The sequence below is a fragment of the Ascaphus truei genome, chromosome 9 (assembly GCF_040206685.1).
Source record: "Ascaphus truei isolate aAscTru1 chromosome 9, aAscTru1.hap1, whole genome shotgun sequence".
In the NCBI taxonomy this organism is placed as follows: Eukaryota; Metazoa; Chordata; class Amphibia; order Anura; family Ascaphidae; genus Ascaphus; species Ascaphus truei.
The window spans coordinates 24,214,541-24,231,529 of NC_134491.1; the positions used below are offsets into that span (position 1 = coordinate 24,214,541).

The 16,989-nt window shown below is 45.3% G+C and overlaps 1 protein-coding gene across 1 annotated transcript in view; it reads right to left on the reverse strand.

Annotated features, from left to right (window-relative positions):
- NEMF (nuclear export mediator factor) overlaps positions 1 to 15,462 on the reverse strand; it is a 38,499-nt gene extending 23,037 nt beyond the window's left edge. Inside the window, exons 1-14 of the mRNA XM_075613842.1 lie at positions 15,411 to 15,462; positions 15,142 to 15,297; positions 14,401 to 14,469; positions 12,848 to 12,950; positions 12,514 to 12,639; positions 10,979 to 11,127; positions 10,340 to 10,407; positions 10,159 to 10,245; positions 9,288 to 9,361; positions 6,756 to 6,826; positions 6,304 to 6,379; positions 5,840 to 5,902; positions 2,321 to 2,398; positions 409 to 617 (exon numbers count right to left, since the gene is read on the reverse strand). Coding sequence (XP_075469957.1) covers positions 409 to 617; positions 2,321 to 2,398; positions 5,840 to 5,902; positions 6,304 to 6,379; positions 6,756 to 6,826; positions 9,288 to 9,361; positions 10,159 to 10,245; positions 10,340 to 10,407; positions 10,979 to 11,127; positions 12,514 to 12,639; positions 12,848 to 12,950; positions 14,401 to 14,469; positions 15,142 to 15,200 — 1,232 coding nt within the window. The 5' untranslated portion in view covers positions 15,201 to 15,297; positions 15,411 to 15,462. The remainder of the gene's footprint in view (positions 1 to 408; positions 618 to 2,320; positions 2,399 to 5,839; positions 5,903 to 6,303; positions 6,380 to 6,755; positions 6,827 to 9,287; positions 9,362 to 10,158; positions 10,246 to 10,339; positions 10,408 to 10,978; positions 11,128 to 12,513; positions 12,640 to 12,847; positions 12,951 to 14,400; positions 14,470 to 15,141; positions 15,298 to 15,410) is intronic.
- Between the last annotated feature and the right edge of the window lie 1,527 nt (positions 15,463 to 16,989).

Here is a 16,989-nt window from a genome sequence, read left to right on the forward strand (position 1 = left end):
ACATAAACACACATAAACACACATAAACACACATAAACGTATTTAATTTTGTTATAATAAAACCTATATATTTTTTATATTGTACACACACACACACACACACACACATATATATATATACATATACACATATATACATATATAGTATATATATATATATATACAGTGTTCGACAAACCTATACATTTGCTCGCCCCGGGCGAGTGGATTTAACATTGTGGCGAGCTCCTATTGGCCCAAGCAGCACACGTGTGGTACTAGGTGGCGAGTAGATTTTTTTGTGCGGCGAGTAGATTTTTTGGTGGTTTGTCAACCAGTGTGTGTGTGTGTGTGTGTGTGTGTGTGTGTGTGTGTGTGTGTGTGTATATATATTTTAACCAGGCTATATATTTATTCCTTTATACTCACTTCAGCAGCATAGTAACATGGTTTCTTTGTAGCTTAAGTTCTTTGACCGCCAGAGCGACAGGATCCCCCTGAGCCTGAGCCTCCTTCACAATGATCCCGATCTCCGTCCAATCGATCTGATTGGCCAGAGCGCTGCGCACAACCTGGATCGCTCTGTCTACGATGTCCAGGTTCATTTCAATTAGCTCGCCTTTCGCTTTGTCAATTTCCTTCAAAGGAAACGTGAGTAGGTCATGAAATGCTTCCAGGTCCGCTGCTATCATCCTCATCGCCATCCTCATCCTCCTCCTCGCTGCTATCATCCTCATCGCTATCCTCCTCCTCCTCCTCGTTGCTATCATCCTCATCGCTATCCTCATCCTCCTCCTCGCTGCTATCATCCTCATCCTTTCCTCATCCTCCTCCTCGCTGCTATCATCCTCCTCATCGCTATCCTCATCCTCCTCCTCGCTGCTATCATCCTCATCCTCCTCCTCGCTGCTATCATCCTCATCCTCCTCCTCGCTGCTATCATCCTCATCCTCCTCCTCGCTGCTATCATCCTCATCCTTTCCTTATTCTCCTCCTCGCTGCTATCTTCATCATCCTCCTCCTCATCCTTTCCTCGCTGCTATCATCCTCCTCCTCATCCTCGCTGCTATCATCCTCATCGCTATCCTCATCCTTTCCTCATCCTCCTCCTCGCTGCTATCTTCATCATCATCCTCCTCATCGCTATCCTCATCCTTACCTCGCTGCTATCATCCTCATCATCGCTATCCTCCTCCTCATCCTCGCTGCTAACCTCCTCATCCTCCTCCTCATCGCTACCCTCCTCCTCATCGCTATCCTCCTCCTCGCTGCTATCATCCTAATCATCCTCCTCATCGCTATCCTTCTCCTCATCCTCCTCCTCGCTGCTATCATCCTCATCCTCATTGCTATCCTCATCCTCGCTGCTATCATCCTCATCCTCCTCCTCGCTGCTATCATCCTCATCCTCCTCATCGCTATCCTCATCCTCCTCCTCGCTGCTATCATCCTCATCCTCCTCAGCATTGAAAGACGATTTCCACATCCCAATAGCAAATAAAAATACCACGTTGTGAGCACATTCACGTCTCAGACAGGTCTGCAACCCGGCGTTCCCCCATTATCTCTTAGCATACAGGGCTTCCACTGCAGCCAGGGATTCTGGGAAATGACATGCAAATGAGCACACAGTGTCACCTTTTGCTTCAAATCCATTTTAACATGGAACTCTATAAATGTATGCCCGCCGTATTATTACACGGCTTTTCAGCACAGCCTGGGTTACAGAAGTGCACAGCCATTAACCCTACTCACAGACAGCTATTTCGACCTTTTGAGCTGTGCTCATTTGCATATCATTACCCAGAATTCCTGGCTGCAGTGGAAGCACTGTATGCTAGGAGACAATGGGGAAAAGCTGCGTGACAGACCTGCCTGAGACATGTGAATGTGCGCACACGTCACATTTTTATTTGCTGCATGCTGTACGGTAGAGGGTTTTTGTCACTTATTAAACCCCAATAACTTATTTAATGTGTGGTCATATCCAACACAAATTGAGCGATCATTACTTCGAGTCTCCAACAAGGCAATCATGTTTCCAACTGCTTGCTGAAGCTGATCTACCTTGATCTCCCACACAGGGCCAAATCAAACAAAGCATTCCCGGCAAGGAGTTTAGTCATCTGCCTACTAATTATATGGTATTGATATTTGCACTCATATTTCCGCTATGTCGCGTTCATCCCAGATATGCCGCACTTTGTTGTAACAGGTCAAATGCCCTCCCGTGTTTTCTCATTAAGATGTCAATTGGGAATCTAAAAATGCCCCCGCTCCGTAATGCTCCTATCTTGTGACCCGTCGGGAACCTCTCACTGTGCGGACGGAGCAGCCGTACCTGAGCGTGATTGAGAGATTCCAGTCTCTGTACATGGTCTTTACGGACATTATCCAACTTCTTTAGGGCTTGTTTTTCCTGTTACCAACAGGGCGGTGAAAAAGAAAAGAAAATTACACATTTATGGAATAACAAACAACTCTGCGCGCCGTTCTTCAAAACTCCGTATATACATTGTGGTAAGGATAGGTTATAGATGGCACGCATGGGTTATAGATGGCACGCATGGGTTATAGATGGCACGCATGGGTTATAGATGGCACGCATGGGTTATAGATGGCACGCATGGGTTATAGATGGCAAGGATAGGTTATAGATGGCACGCATGGGTTATAGATGGCACGCATGGGTTATAGATGGCACGCATGGGTTATAGATGGCAAGGATAGGTTATAGATGGCACGCATGGGTTATAGATGGCACGCATGGGTTATAGATGGCAAGGATAGGTTATAGATGGCACGCATGGGTTATAGATGGCAAGGATAGGTTATAGATGGCACGCATGGGTTATAGATGGCACGCATGGGTTATAGATGGCACGCATGGGTTATAGATGGCAAGGATAGGTTATAGATGGCACGCATGGGTTATAGATGGCACGCATGGGTTATAGATGGCAAGGATAGGTTATAGATGGCACGCATGGGTTATAGATGGCAAGGATAGGTTATAGATGGCACGCAGAGGTTATAGATGGCAAGGATAGGTTATAGATGGCACGCAGAGGTTATAGATGGCACGCAGAGGTTATAGATGGCACGCAGAGGTTATAGATGGCACGCAGAGGTTATAGATGGCACGCAGAGGTTATAGATGGCACGCAGAGGTTATAGATGGCACGCAGAGGTTATAGATGGCAAGGATAGGTTATAGATGGCACGCAGAGGTTATAGATGGCAAGGATGGGTTATAGATGGCACGCAGAGGTTATAGATGGCACGCACAGGTTATAGATGGCAAGGATAGGTTATACATGGCACGCAGAGGTTATAGATGGCAAGGATAGGTTATAGATGGCACGCAGAGGTTATAGATGGCAAGGATAGGTTATAGATGGCACGCAGAGGTTATAGATGGCAAGGATAGGTTATACATGGCACGCATGGGTTATAGATGGCAAGGATAGGTTATAGATGGCACGCATGGGTTATAGATGGCACGCATGGGTTATAGATGGCAAGGATAGGTTATAGATGGCACGCATGGGTTATAGATGGCAAGGATAGGTTATAGATGGCACGCAGAGGTTATAGATGGCACGCATGGGTTATAGATGGCAAGGATAGGTTATAGATGGCACGCAGAGGTTATAGATGGCACGCATGGGTTATAGATGGCAAGGATAGGTTATAGATGGCACGCAGAGGTTATAGATGGCACGCATGGGTTATAGATGGCACGCATGGGTTATAGATGGCAAGGATAGGTTATAGATGGCACGCAGAGGTTATAGATGGCAAGGATAGGTTATAGATGGCACGCAGAGGTTATAGATGGCACGCAGAGGTTATAGATGGCACGCAGAGGTTATAGATGGCACGCAGAGGTTATAGATGGCAAGGATAGGTTATAGATGGCACGCAGAGGTTATAGATGGCACGCAGAGGTTATAGATGGCAAGGATAGGTTATAGATGGCACGCAGAGGTTATAGATGGCAAGGATGGGTTATAGATGGCACGCAGAGGTTATAGATGGCACGCACAGGTTATAGATGGCAAGGATAGGTTATACATGGCACGCAGAGGTTATAGATGGCAAGGATAGGTTATAGATGGCACGCAGAGGTTATAGATGGCAAGGATAGGTTATAGATGGCACGCAGAGGTTATAGATGGCAAGGATAGGTTATACATGGCACGCAGAGGTTATAGATGGCAAGGATAGGTTATAGATGGCACGCAGAGGTTATAGTTGGCAAGGATAGGTTATAGATGGCAAGGATGGGTTATAGATGGCACGCAGAGGTTATAGATGGCAAGGATAGGTTATAGATGGCAAGGATGGGTTATAGATGGCACGCAGAGGTTATAGTTGGCAAGGATGGGTTATAGATGGCACGCAGAGGTTATAGATGGCAAGGATGGGTTATAGATGGCACGCAGAGGTTATAGATGGCAAGGATGGGTTATAGATGGCACGCAGAGGTTATAGATGGCAAGGATGGGTTATAGATGGCACGCAGAGGTTATAGATGGCAAGGATGGGTTATAGATGGCACGCAGAGGTTATAGATGGCAAGGATGGGTTATAGATGGCACGCAGAGGTTATAGATGGCAAGGATGGGTTATAGATGGCACGCAGAGGTTATAGATGGCACGCAGAGGTTATAGATGGCAAGGATGGGTTATAGATGGCACGCAGAGGTTATAGATGGCAAGGATGGGTTATAGATGGCACGCAGAGGTTACAGATGGCAAGGATGGGTTATACATGGCACGCAGAGGTTATAGATGGCACGCAGAGGTTATAGATGGCAAGGATTGGTTATAGATGGCACGCAGAGGTTATAGATGGCAAGGATGGGTTATAGATGGCACGCATGGGTTATAGATGGCAAGGATAGGTTATAGATGGCACGCAGAGGTTATAGATGGCACGCAGAGGTTATAGATGGCAAGGATGGGTTATAGATGGCACGCAGAGGTTATAGATGGCACGCAGAGGTTATAGATGGCAAGGATAGGTTATAGATGGCACGCAGAGGTTATAGATGGCACGCAGAGGTTATAGATGGCAAGGATGATATTCCACCACTTGGAATAATGTCCGAATAAAAATCCAAACAAATCCATTAGATGACTTCAGTCAGTTATTGACTAGAACGCAGGAAGGTATTTTTACTTTTACCTAAATGATCTACTCATACCTGCCTCTCAAATTAACAGGTCCACAAGATCTTATAAAGAATGGTAGGTATATAAAATGTTGAAAACATTTTTGTTTATACTGTATATGTCTTTATGTATAAACCTTTAGCTATCGGTATATCCATGACTGCATTGATTTGATATACACACACACACACACACATACACACACACACACACGTGTGTGTGTATACATATATGTATTTATATATCACACACAGATATGTATGCATATATACATGAATTATATTCATTACATTGGCAAATTAATAGATTGAGAATAGAAAGTGAGCACCTTCCAATACTATGGTTGCTTTCAACCTGTGTTGTACTCTGTATATGTTACACTATACCTGTGTACTCATCTGTATATGTTACACTATACCTGTGTACTCCCCTGTATATGTTACACTATACCTGTGTACTCGTCTGTATATGTTACACTATACCTGTGTACTCGTCTGTATATGTTACACTATACCTGTATACTCCTCTGTATATGTTACACTATACCTGTATACTCCTCTGCATATGTTACACTATACCTGTATACTACTCTGTATATGATATGTTACACTATACCTGTGTACTCCTCTGTATATGTTACACTATACCTGTATACTCCTCTGTATATGTTACACTATACCTGTTGAAGAGTCTTCAAGTCTATCTTCTGACCTTCCAGCTTGGAATAAAACTCATCAACAGCCTTAAAAAGAAAGAAGAAACATACGCCACAAATGACTTTGCTCTCATCTCTTGGCCCCGTGATCACGGTTTAGACAGCACAGGTACCGTCTCAAGAGATACATTAGTAGCCCGGCTCCTTCCAGGAATAAAATACCACACAGTTGAGTTCCTCAGTATTAGGCGATGCCTTTCTGATTCAAAATTAGTATTTTACGACAAGCGTTCGAGAGTTCTCTCGGTTCCCCGAGAAATACTGATTTACTAAATATTCCATGACTAACACAGATGTAAAATCCAGGATACACAATTGGAAAATGCCCTCCAATATCCAATACCAGACTTCATTTAAGAAACATCAGAAGATGCCGTTCCCTATAACGCACCCCCCCAAAAAACAGTGACACATGCAGCATGCCGTACCTTATTAAAGGAATCGAACTCCACGGACGGGCTGTTCAGATGTTGTGCGAACAGGAAAGGATGGAACTCCTCGCTCCTGGAACACATGGGACGTTCCCGATGGTCAAGGAAGAACGGCAGGAAACAAATAAAAACGTACAGCGCAGGAATACGGTGCGTGTTACGCCTAAGGCTGAGTCCCCGCTGGCGCTGAGCGCGCTCATGCTTGGCGAGCGCTCCAAGCATGAGCGCTGGGTGTCCTGCTTGTACGCGCGCGCGAGGGAGGGGGGAAGAGGGGCATTGTGGGTAGTTGAGCGCGCGGGTAAGTATAGTTTTTTTGTTTACCTAAGCGCCGATCGCGGGTGAGTGTGTGTGCCCGCGCACGAGCGTGAGCGGGCACTTACATATATCTATATATGTAAGTAACCGCCGCAAGCGCCGCCCGCTCAGCGCTAGCGGGGACTCGGCCTTACGTGAGGATGTCGTCCGATGGTTTATCCGGCTCCAGGCTCGGCTTTTTCTCTCTTTTCTGGATAATGTAGCCCTAGTGACGGCGGGGGGGAAAGTACAAAAACAGTCAATGAGTTGTAGCCAGGGCAAAGAGAATTAACCCCTGCGGTGCCAGAAAAGGCTGCCGACCGTTGTGGCACTGAAGGGGTGCAAGGCAAGCTCCGGCCACGAGAAAGACTTAAAAGTAACATTATCGTGATAGTTAGTTTATAAATAGCATATTTGAAAAAACAAAAAACATTTATAAATACATATATAGAAGTAGCGTTGGATAGTGAAACCGCTGTAAAGTGAGTCCCATGTTAATCAGTGGCGGTGCGCATCGGATAACGGCCCAGAGCGTTGCATTGTAAAGCGTTTAATATGCCATTCGTTGTAAAGTGAAACGTTGGATAGCGAGGGCTACCTGTACACATATATAAATATACACACACATACATTTAGGAAACGGCTGCACACTCAGGGTTAAGTATCCTACAGAGGGTGTCTGTGCTAGATAGAAAAAAAATATCCAATTAAAGAAAAGACCAGAATTATCTGCACCAGACAAAAGAAATGCAAAAATAGAGGGTGTTTATTGACCCATAATACAGGAGCCCCTGTGTGTTATGGGTCAATAAACACCCTGGGGCTTATGCAGAGAGGATAGAGAAAGGAAATAGGTTATAGATGGCACGCAGAGGTTATAGATGGCAAGGATAGGTTATAGATGGCACGCAGAGGTTATAGATGGCACGCAGAGGTTATAGATGGCAAGGATAGGTTATAGATGGCACGCAGAGGTTATAGATGGCAAGGATGGGTTATAGATGGCACGCAGAGGTTATAGATGGCACGCACAGGTTATAGATGGCAAGGATAGGTTATACATGGCACGCAGAGGTTATAGATGGCAAGGATAGGTTATAGATGGCACGCAGAGGTTATAGATGGCAAGGATAGGTTATAGATGGCACGCAGAGGTTATAGATGGCAAGGATAGGTTATACATGGCACGCAGAGGTTATAGATGGCAAGGATAGGTTATAGATGGCACGCAGAGGTTATAGTTGGCAAGGATAGGTTATAGATGGCAAGGATGGGTTATAGATGGCACGCAGAGGTTATAGATGGCAAGGATAGGTTATAGATGGCAAGGATGGGTTATAGATGGCACGCAGAGGTTATAGTTGGCAAGGATGGGTTATAGATGGCACGCAGAGGTTATAGATGGCAAGGATGGGTTATAGATGGCACGCAGAGGTTATAGATGGCAAGGATGGGTTATAGATGGCACGCAGAGGTTATAGATGGCAAGGATGGGTTATAGATGGCACGCAGAGGTTATAGATGGCAAGGATGGGTTATAGATGGCACGCAGAGGTTATAGATGGCAAGGATGGGTTATAGATGGCAAGGATAGAGAAAGGAAATAGCGCCATCTTTTGGCGAAAATACGCACCAGAGAAGCTTGTCCTGCAGAGAACATGGCGAGATTCACAAAATCCGCCACAGCAGGTTTCTTTACTTTAAAAATTGCCAAACACGTGGCGAGATTGGTAAATTCGCCATGTTAAGATAGGGTGGTATGCAAGTAGCATCGATGCGCTGGAACGCGTCATTCTGCCCTATAATATAGCGAGTTCCAGGTCGCCAGAAAAACTTGGCAATTTTGATACCATCTGAAAAATAAGGTAACGCAGCTTCAGCATACGCCCATAACTTACTCCAATTCTGTGGCTATTTTCCTGCCGTTTTCACATTATATAACGTTCCTCTCTGCATAAGCCGCCCTGTATTTTTGCATTTATTGTGTCCGGTGCAAGTAATTAGATCATTCTGGAGATATAGATATAACACACACACACGTATATCCATGGTAAATAGGCGCTCACCGGCAATTTAAATAGATACAAAAAGTTTCATTTACAAAATCGCCGGTTCGGTTTGAGAGACCTTTCTCAGACAAGCACGTGCCCACGCTAAGCCTGGAGGATGGACACAGCACAATGAGCTAAGAAAATTCAACTGCTGTATCGTTGTCCCAAACAAAGGTCCGTTTTGGTATCTTCCATTTCTGTCCTGATGCTGGTGCCGACGTACCCAGAAATCGGGCGTGTGTTTAACATGAATAATAAAGTCTTTTGTTTTTAATTTGACTTAATCATTTTTTTTGCGTGTATTCATGTATACATCTCCCCCTTGGTGGAATACGGAGCATACATCCCCCCTCGCACCCAGAGAAGCGATGTCCTAAGATAAAACTAAGAGAGAAATGTTTTTCTCCGGAAATCAGTGGAAGGTGTCGTGTCTGCAGCGAGTCTGGTTACACAGGGAGGCGAAGTGAAAGCTAACAATACAAAATACTGCGCTCCTCTGTGTATTCACATTTACAGAATTCTATAGCAGCTGTAACCAAATTGCTAAAGGAAGCTGCAAACTTCCTGACGTGACACAGAAACTTATTTAGAAACTACAACAGATCCTCGATGGGTGTTAATCACAGGGCGTCTTACCTTTCCTTTAAAAGTCAGCGTTAAAGTCATGCATTCCTCTGCCTTCTTTAAAGCATCATGAACATTTTCAATATCTTTAAGGGCGAAAATAAATAATAAAAATGACATTATTATATATAGCGCTTTCCTCCCAACGGGACTCAAAGCTCTTCAGTTACAAAAAGGAGAAAGAAGAAAACATGTAAGGGTATAAACGAGACCAAACACACAGAAAGATACAATACAGGATGGGACAGTGGTGTAGTTATTAAATGCCGGACAGGTTGTGGTTCATTAATTAAATGCCTGGGTAAACAGGGAGGTCCTGAACCTGTTTTAATAGATTTTGAGAGGGGGGGGGGGTGGGACTCTGATACTGTTCCTAAGAGTGGGAGCAGTGTGGCTATAAGCTCGGGTCCCCAACCAAGTCACGGAAATTCTGGGAACTGTTAGTAGTCTCTCATCTGCAGAACAAAGTGAGCGAGTGGGAGTGTAGGGAACAAGAAGCCCTCTCAGATAGCCGGGGCCCTGGGCATGTAATGCTTTGAACGCTAACAAGCCAATCTTGAAATACATTCGCCATGGTTGCAAGATATATTATTCTGCAGAATGACAAGTAGTAGTAACCACGCGACTAAAAACTGCTTATGAGCATAAACATCCCAAATACCCTCTCCCCCCCCCCCAATGCATTCACAGGACTTCCTCTGCAATTACCCCTGTGTAGTGAGAATGTGGCGCGATAGTTTGGACGATCGTTATCGTAACACAGCCTCACATACCTGCAACCGATGTCAAAAGAAAAGTAGGGTTATGTGATGGGCGACTGAAGATATAGGTTTGTTTTGCTGTGTATTTTCTATCTACATTATATACACGTCATTCCACTAACCTTTGTCTTCAGAGACCTGGTCAGTCTTGATGTTGCCGGGGAAGCCAGTCGCTAATAGACAATGCTCGATCAGGGTGGCTCCGTAGGCTGCACAAAAGATGGAGGACGATGAATGTCACGTGATTCCCCTCCCCCCGCCCGCAACATTTTAGCACTTTACAGCAAACATCTAAACACTTACGAAGATGTGGATTAAGGACCCGTTTCAGTTGCTCTCCTTTCTGTGCGTTCGCTAGAACTTCTCTCAGTCTAGAGACGGAAAAAACAAATCCCCACTGAGTACGTGTGCAGAAATGTACATACTTTAAAAGATACCGAATGGAAAGTTCCGCCTTCAACAGCATCTTGGAGGGATGACATACTTGAAGGTATCCCTACAGCTGTAGTGCCTTAAAAAAGGTACGTTTACAGCAAACCTACAGTAATTGGTCAATTTAGAGCAGTGTTCTTACTATTCTTTTAGCAAAATTTCAACATGCTGCTTGCAAATCTGTTTTTACATATACAGAAAACATAGGTCTTTGTCACCTTATCAATATGCAAAAGGAATGTATAAAAGTGCAGGATTAAGATAAGGGTCCGTAACACACACACACACACACACACACACACGCACGCACGCACACACACACACGCACACACGCACACACACACGCACACACACACACGCACGCACACACACACACGCACGCACGCACGCACACACGCACGCACACACGCACTAGATATTGCTGTATAATGTGGAGTAGGCTTCTCGTATTCAAACATTGCCTCCCAGCCTAATGGCAAAAACCCCAGTGCAAAATAAGAGCATGTTCACCTCTCCATAGTAATGAGGGGCTCGGGCGCTTTCGCATGGTCGACAGGATAATGCTCCCGCACTGCGAACTTCACATCGTCTGCCTCATCTGTACGAAACCTCAAGATGTTCAAAATGAGATATTCGTGGTCTGTAAGGACGATGTTACCCTGAAAAAACAGCCGGGAAAAACACCGCGTGGCGGGGTCAGGAATACGCGTACGCCGGCTGGAGTGCATGCAGGGCCGGAGAGGGGGAGGACCGAGATCTAATGATCATATTGTGAATGTGGACCAGCGAGTGCAAGGTGTAACATTATTGCAGAATGAAAAATAAACAAGGGGCGGGCAAAAGGAAGATCAATCACTGAGGGCGACAGGAAAAGGTGCCCCCGGCTCATTGGCTGACAGACAGCGGTGGAAACCATCTGGGAAGAGGTTACATTCCATTGTACATTTCTGCAGAACCGGGAGGTGTGCTGGTGCACGCCTGTGCTATCTTAGTCTGGGAAACAATCACCTTTGGACCCTTAAAGGAGCAGTCACACACAGTCAGACAGTTGACTTTCTGAGGGGCCTCTGAATGGGGACATGCTTGTCAGTCAAGTGTTTTCTTTCCCCTTATCCGCCCCCTGTCCTCATCAGGGAACATATAAAGTTATGGGGAGGCAGGGAGGGGGGAGCCTGGCTGTATAAGCGCTCGCTGATCATGCAAAATGGAGCAGTCAGAGGAAATCAAACCCGTCCCAAGCCTTACATAAAAATAATCATTTTAAAATTCTTATAGGTGTGAGATCTGGGTAAAAAAAAAACAAGTCTCAATCACCCAGATGAGCCCTTACAGGTCACTGGGGTCGGTTCACTTTGGGCCTGAGGGAGGGAATGCACCTTTAAGGGAAAAAAAGACTTTGGAAGAAATGCTTATTCAAGTTATTCAAACCAATATACTGATATATTGGGTGGGGAAGCATCAATTACCTATTGTATCAATTACTGCCAGTAGTTCAGTCTGGGCTAAATGGGACTGCAACTTTAATATGCAGAGTCAAGATTTTCAAGCAGTGTCCCGATTGAAACCAGTGAGAATTGTATACCCCACCTCCTGTATACATTGCATACCCCACCTCCAGCTCCTGTATACATTGTATACCCCACCTCCAGCTCCTGTATACATTGTTTACCCCACCTCCAGCTCCTGTATACATTGTATACACCTCCTCCAGCTCCTGTATACATTGTTTACCCCACCTCCAGCTCCTGTATACATTGTATACCCTCCTCCAGCTCCTGTATACATTGTTTACCCCACCTCCAGCTCCTGTATACATTGTTTACCCCACCTCCAGCATACATTGTTTACCCCACCTCCAGCTCCTGTATACATTGTATACCCCACCTCCAGCTCCTGTATACATTGTATACCCCACCTCCTGTGTACATTGTATACCCCACCTCCTGTGTACATTGTATACCCCACCTCCAGCTCCCGTCTTGTATGTACCAAGCCTTCGAATGTCCAACATAAAGCGAGTCCTTGTTATGCCAACTGTGCCTTACCCGGTCATACAACTCAACAACCAGGTGATAGGCAGCCTCATCGGAGCCAAACTGAAAGTCCACGATCCTGTCCACCCCCAGCTGTGTAATGCTGACCAGCCTCCTGGATCTTAAATGTTTACGGCACTGGGGAGAAGCGAAATGAAACCGGTTCAGATTTCCTGAATTATCCTGTCACCTTTTTCATATAACTTCCCTTGTTAACATGTTTACAGCACATGAACTTAATGGAGCAATACCACCCTTTAAGTTAAATACACACACACACGCTATAATTCAAGGTACCAGTAAAAAGTTTTCAATTGGTTACAGAAAGTGACTCCCACCCGCTTACCTTCATTGCAAACCCAGATGGCATCATATTCTTGGGCCATTCAAATTCTGTCGTGTGAATCCTTATACCCGATTCTACTAAAAGTACAGCTTTGGAGTCCGGCCTGGAGAAATAACCAAAAATAAAAAAATCGTTTCCCACCAATACAAGTGGAGGTATTGCAGAACGTCAGCATCCCGCGCACTGAATGTATTAAATGGAATATCGGTATTTAACTGATGAAAGAAGCCATTAAACAGAAAGCTTAGAAGCTGTTCCTGAGCGTGAGAATGGTATTGGGATAAAGAATGTGATCTACAGATAAGACAGGTTAGCATGCACCTTACACCAGGGGTGCGGAAACTTTTCCATCCGCGCCCCCCTGCCTGTCTGCTGTCCCCACGTCATGTGATGTCGCGTTACCATGGCGATGCGTTGCCAGAAGCCACCGGAGACCAGGTAAGGGAGTTACAGAGGCCTTGCGCGCGCTCCCCCGGCATGTAATTTAAAATGCTTTGGGGAAGAGAGCGGGGCCTCTGTAAGCGCCGCGCCCCCCCCAGAAAATGTTGCGCGCCCCCCAGTTTGCACATCCCTACCTTACACCAGTGGTACTCAACTCCAGTCCTCAAGCACCCCCTTCAACAGGTCAGGCTTTCAGGATATCACAGTTTCAGCGCAGGTGGCTCAATCACAGGCTCAGTCAAAGACTGAGTCACCTGTATGGAAGCAGGAATATCCAGAAAACCCGACCTGTTTGGGGGGCTTGAGCACCACTGCCTTACACAACTGCCAAGATATGCCACATTAAAACGTGCATTAAACATTTTAACTAAACATCAGACACAACACAAACTGTTCTTGGTGCAACTTCTTTTTGTTTTGAATTTTCAGACGACAGGCACAGTAAAATGGGGAGATGGGGAGATATGGGGGGAGGAGAGATACCTGTGTTTGTACATTAGTACATTGAAGAATCAGTGAAGATCAAATATACAGAATATCAGAAAGAAAACGCTTGAGAAGTAAATGCACACATTTTACTCTTATCAATCAAGGTGAGGGGTTACGCCAAAAGGGAAGAACCGCGGGTCCAACCTCCCATGAATCTGTGAGAGGGATCATTAAGGTATGCAGATAATTAACAGGCGATAAGACGTCTCTTTGAGAATGAGCGGACCATGGTGTGAAATATGAGAAATTCAGGAAATAAAGGTTTTGCACAGAAGAAACTAATCACCTGTCTTAGGTTGCGCTTATAGCCATGGCTACGACAAGTTAATGCAATCTGTCGAGATCGCGACGGTGCGGCGACACAGCGCCTAATATAGCTTAAGTCAATTAAAATTGATTTTTTTCGGCGACAGCCACGTGATGTCAGAGGGCGCGTGAGCGGTTCAGCCAATGAGGGCGAACCGCTCACGGCCACGCAAACCTGGTCGACCGCCTCTTGTCTCCTACACTACAGGCAGAAATCGCTATGACAAAGGCGACAGATGACATCACACGGCCGCGTCGCCGGGACTACAAGAGCCTTGGTTACAGCTATTATGGTAGCAGGACAATAACAATCTTACTTTTGCAGTCGAATCAGATAGGTCTTATTGTCCACATCATACACATTGTAAACTCTCATTCCCAGCAGGCTGTAAAAAAAATAATCAAGACAAAGTAATGTTACTGAACTTGAACCAGGAAATCACACGCAGCAACGGTGTGTGTGTTTACATGGTGGGTCTAACACTCTGCAGTTACAAGCAATGGGTTTACTTGTTCTCTTTGATAACTGGTGCTGTATTTTTCCTTACAGTATTTCCCCAGTAAAGAGGAGGTACCAGGAAGAGAAGTATTTCCCCAGTAATGAGAGGGTACCAGGAAGAGAAGTATTTCCCCAGTAATGAGAGGGTACCAGGAAGAGAAGTATTTCCCCAGTAATTAGGGGGTACCAGGAAGAGAAGTATTTCCCCAGTAATGAGGTGGTACCAGGAAGAGAAGTATTTCCCCAGTAATGAGGGGGTACCAGGAAGAGAAGTATTTCCCCAGTAATGAGGGGGTACCAGGAAGAGAAGTATTTCCCCAGTAATGAGGGGGTACCAGGAAGAGAAGTATTTCCCCAGTAATGAGGGGGTACCAGGAAGAGAAGTATTTCCCCAGTAATGAGGGGGTACCAGGAAGAGAAGTATTTCCCCAGTAATGAGGGGGTACCAGGAAGAGAAGTATTTCCCCAGTAATGAGGGGGTACCAGGAAGAGAAGTATGTGCCTATGTGATGTATAATGTGTTTAGTACACAGGGTGCAGAGGTTGGATAACACGTCACCTGTCATTTAGCTCTGCAATGACAGCCCGGATATCTATGGTATTGAATCTGTTCTTCATGGTGCTGCGATGCTGCACAGGTCAGAAACTGCTTCAGAACTCAATGCTGATCCTGACTCCACTACTCCCTGCAACACATGCGTAATGATCCCAAGGCCTACGGCAAAGCAGAAGGGACAAATCTATCAAGCTCCCAAAAAAATGTACTGTCTAGAAACAGCGACTCCTCTAGGTGACACATAGAATAGCAGACACAGTGCCCAATATTACCCGGTTCCTACCAGCAGGAGGTGCTGTGTGCATCCCCATGTGCAGTGTTGTTACTGCAAATAAAAAGATCATGTATACTGTATAATCAAAATGACAAATAAGTGTATATTACAGAAAAGCAGGGGGAGGAGTTTTTAAATGGCAGGGCTGCAATACGTACAATATTTCATCTCACATGAACTATATGGAAACTTTGTAAGAAGAAGAATAGTAAATTTATGAAGTTCAGATTATAATCATGTGCAAAACATAACATAACATAACATGTGCAAAAATGTGCACACACACAGAGGTACAATGCATCACATACATATTACATGTTCAAACACAGAGATGCAATGCATTACATATATATTACATGTGCAAAAATAGGACAGATATGTGGATCACAAATAAGAATATGGAAAGATTAGAGAAATAATAGAAAATATGAAGCTCCATTTATAATTAAATGAATATTCCAATTGCTGCATATAACTGTGCACACACCATGTACAATGTACATATTACTGTATAACAATGTACAGTGTACTTTGCTTTGTGAAAATCTTGGCTATTTGTGAATGTAAATGTGTGTTTATTGTTCCAGTTTGTTTCCAGAACATAAATGTATAAATATTATTCCAATACAGTTCCCAAAATATAAAATCAATGAAGTAATTGCAGATAATAAATGTGTGAAAAAAGAGATGATGTCTCACTGTGTTACCCAGGCTGTTCTGCAGAGGCTATTCACAGGCGCGATCCCACTACTGATCGGCACGGGGGTTTTGACCTGCTCCGTTCCCGACCTGGGCCGGTTCACCCCTCGTTAGAGCAACCTGGTGATCCTGGGCTCCCCCGGGCTCACCATATCGATGCCAAACTTAGCGTGGACACCCGATCGACATAGCACAATGCAGGCCAGAACTCCTGGACTCAAGTGATCCGCCCGCCTCAGCCTCCCGAGTAGCTGGGATTACAGGCACACGCCACCGTGCCCGGCAAGAGTCACAGGCTGCTCTCTGTAACTAGAGCTTCTCTCACTGTGTGACGTCACCGGGGGAGGGGGCAGCCTGGGGAGAGCGACACCCACTGGCAGATCTGTGTAATAACATGGTTGAGCGCCACCTTCTGGCAGATATGTGTAATAACACCAGGAACAGAAATGCTTCAGGTACTTGCTGCTACTCTCGCTGCACTCCTGTGTAAGAGCGCCACCTTCTGGCAGCTGTCAGTATTGCATGCATGAATGCCTATTACAGCTGATTTTTACAAATGTCCTATATCTGTCACCAAATTCCTAATTACTCAGCTGATCTTCTGACTGATGTTTGAAACCACCCAGAGTAGGGCGGTGACGTGTAATAAATTCCACATATGTAACTGTACAAACTAAAAAAACAGGATAAGAAAAGTGGGGTGGGGGGCTGGCTTCAGAGACTCACAAGGGACCCCCCTGACCCCCTTCCCTCACACCTGCACAGCAGTGGCAGGAGTGACAGGGGCGTGCCGCATCAAGCTTTAGTGTATAGGTCCCATAGCATCAATCATGCTTCTAAATGTTAACTTCTTAGGCCCAGCACACTAGCGCATCCCA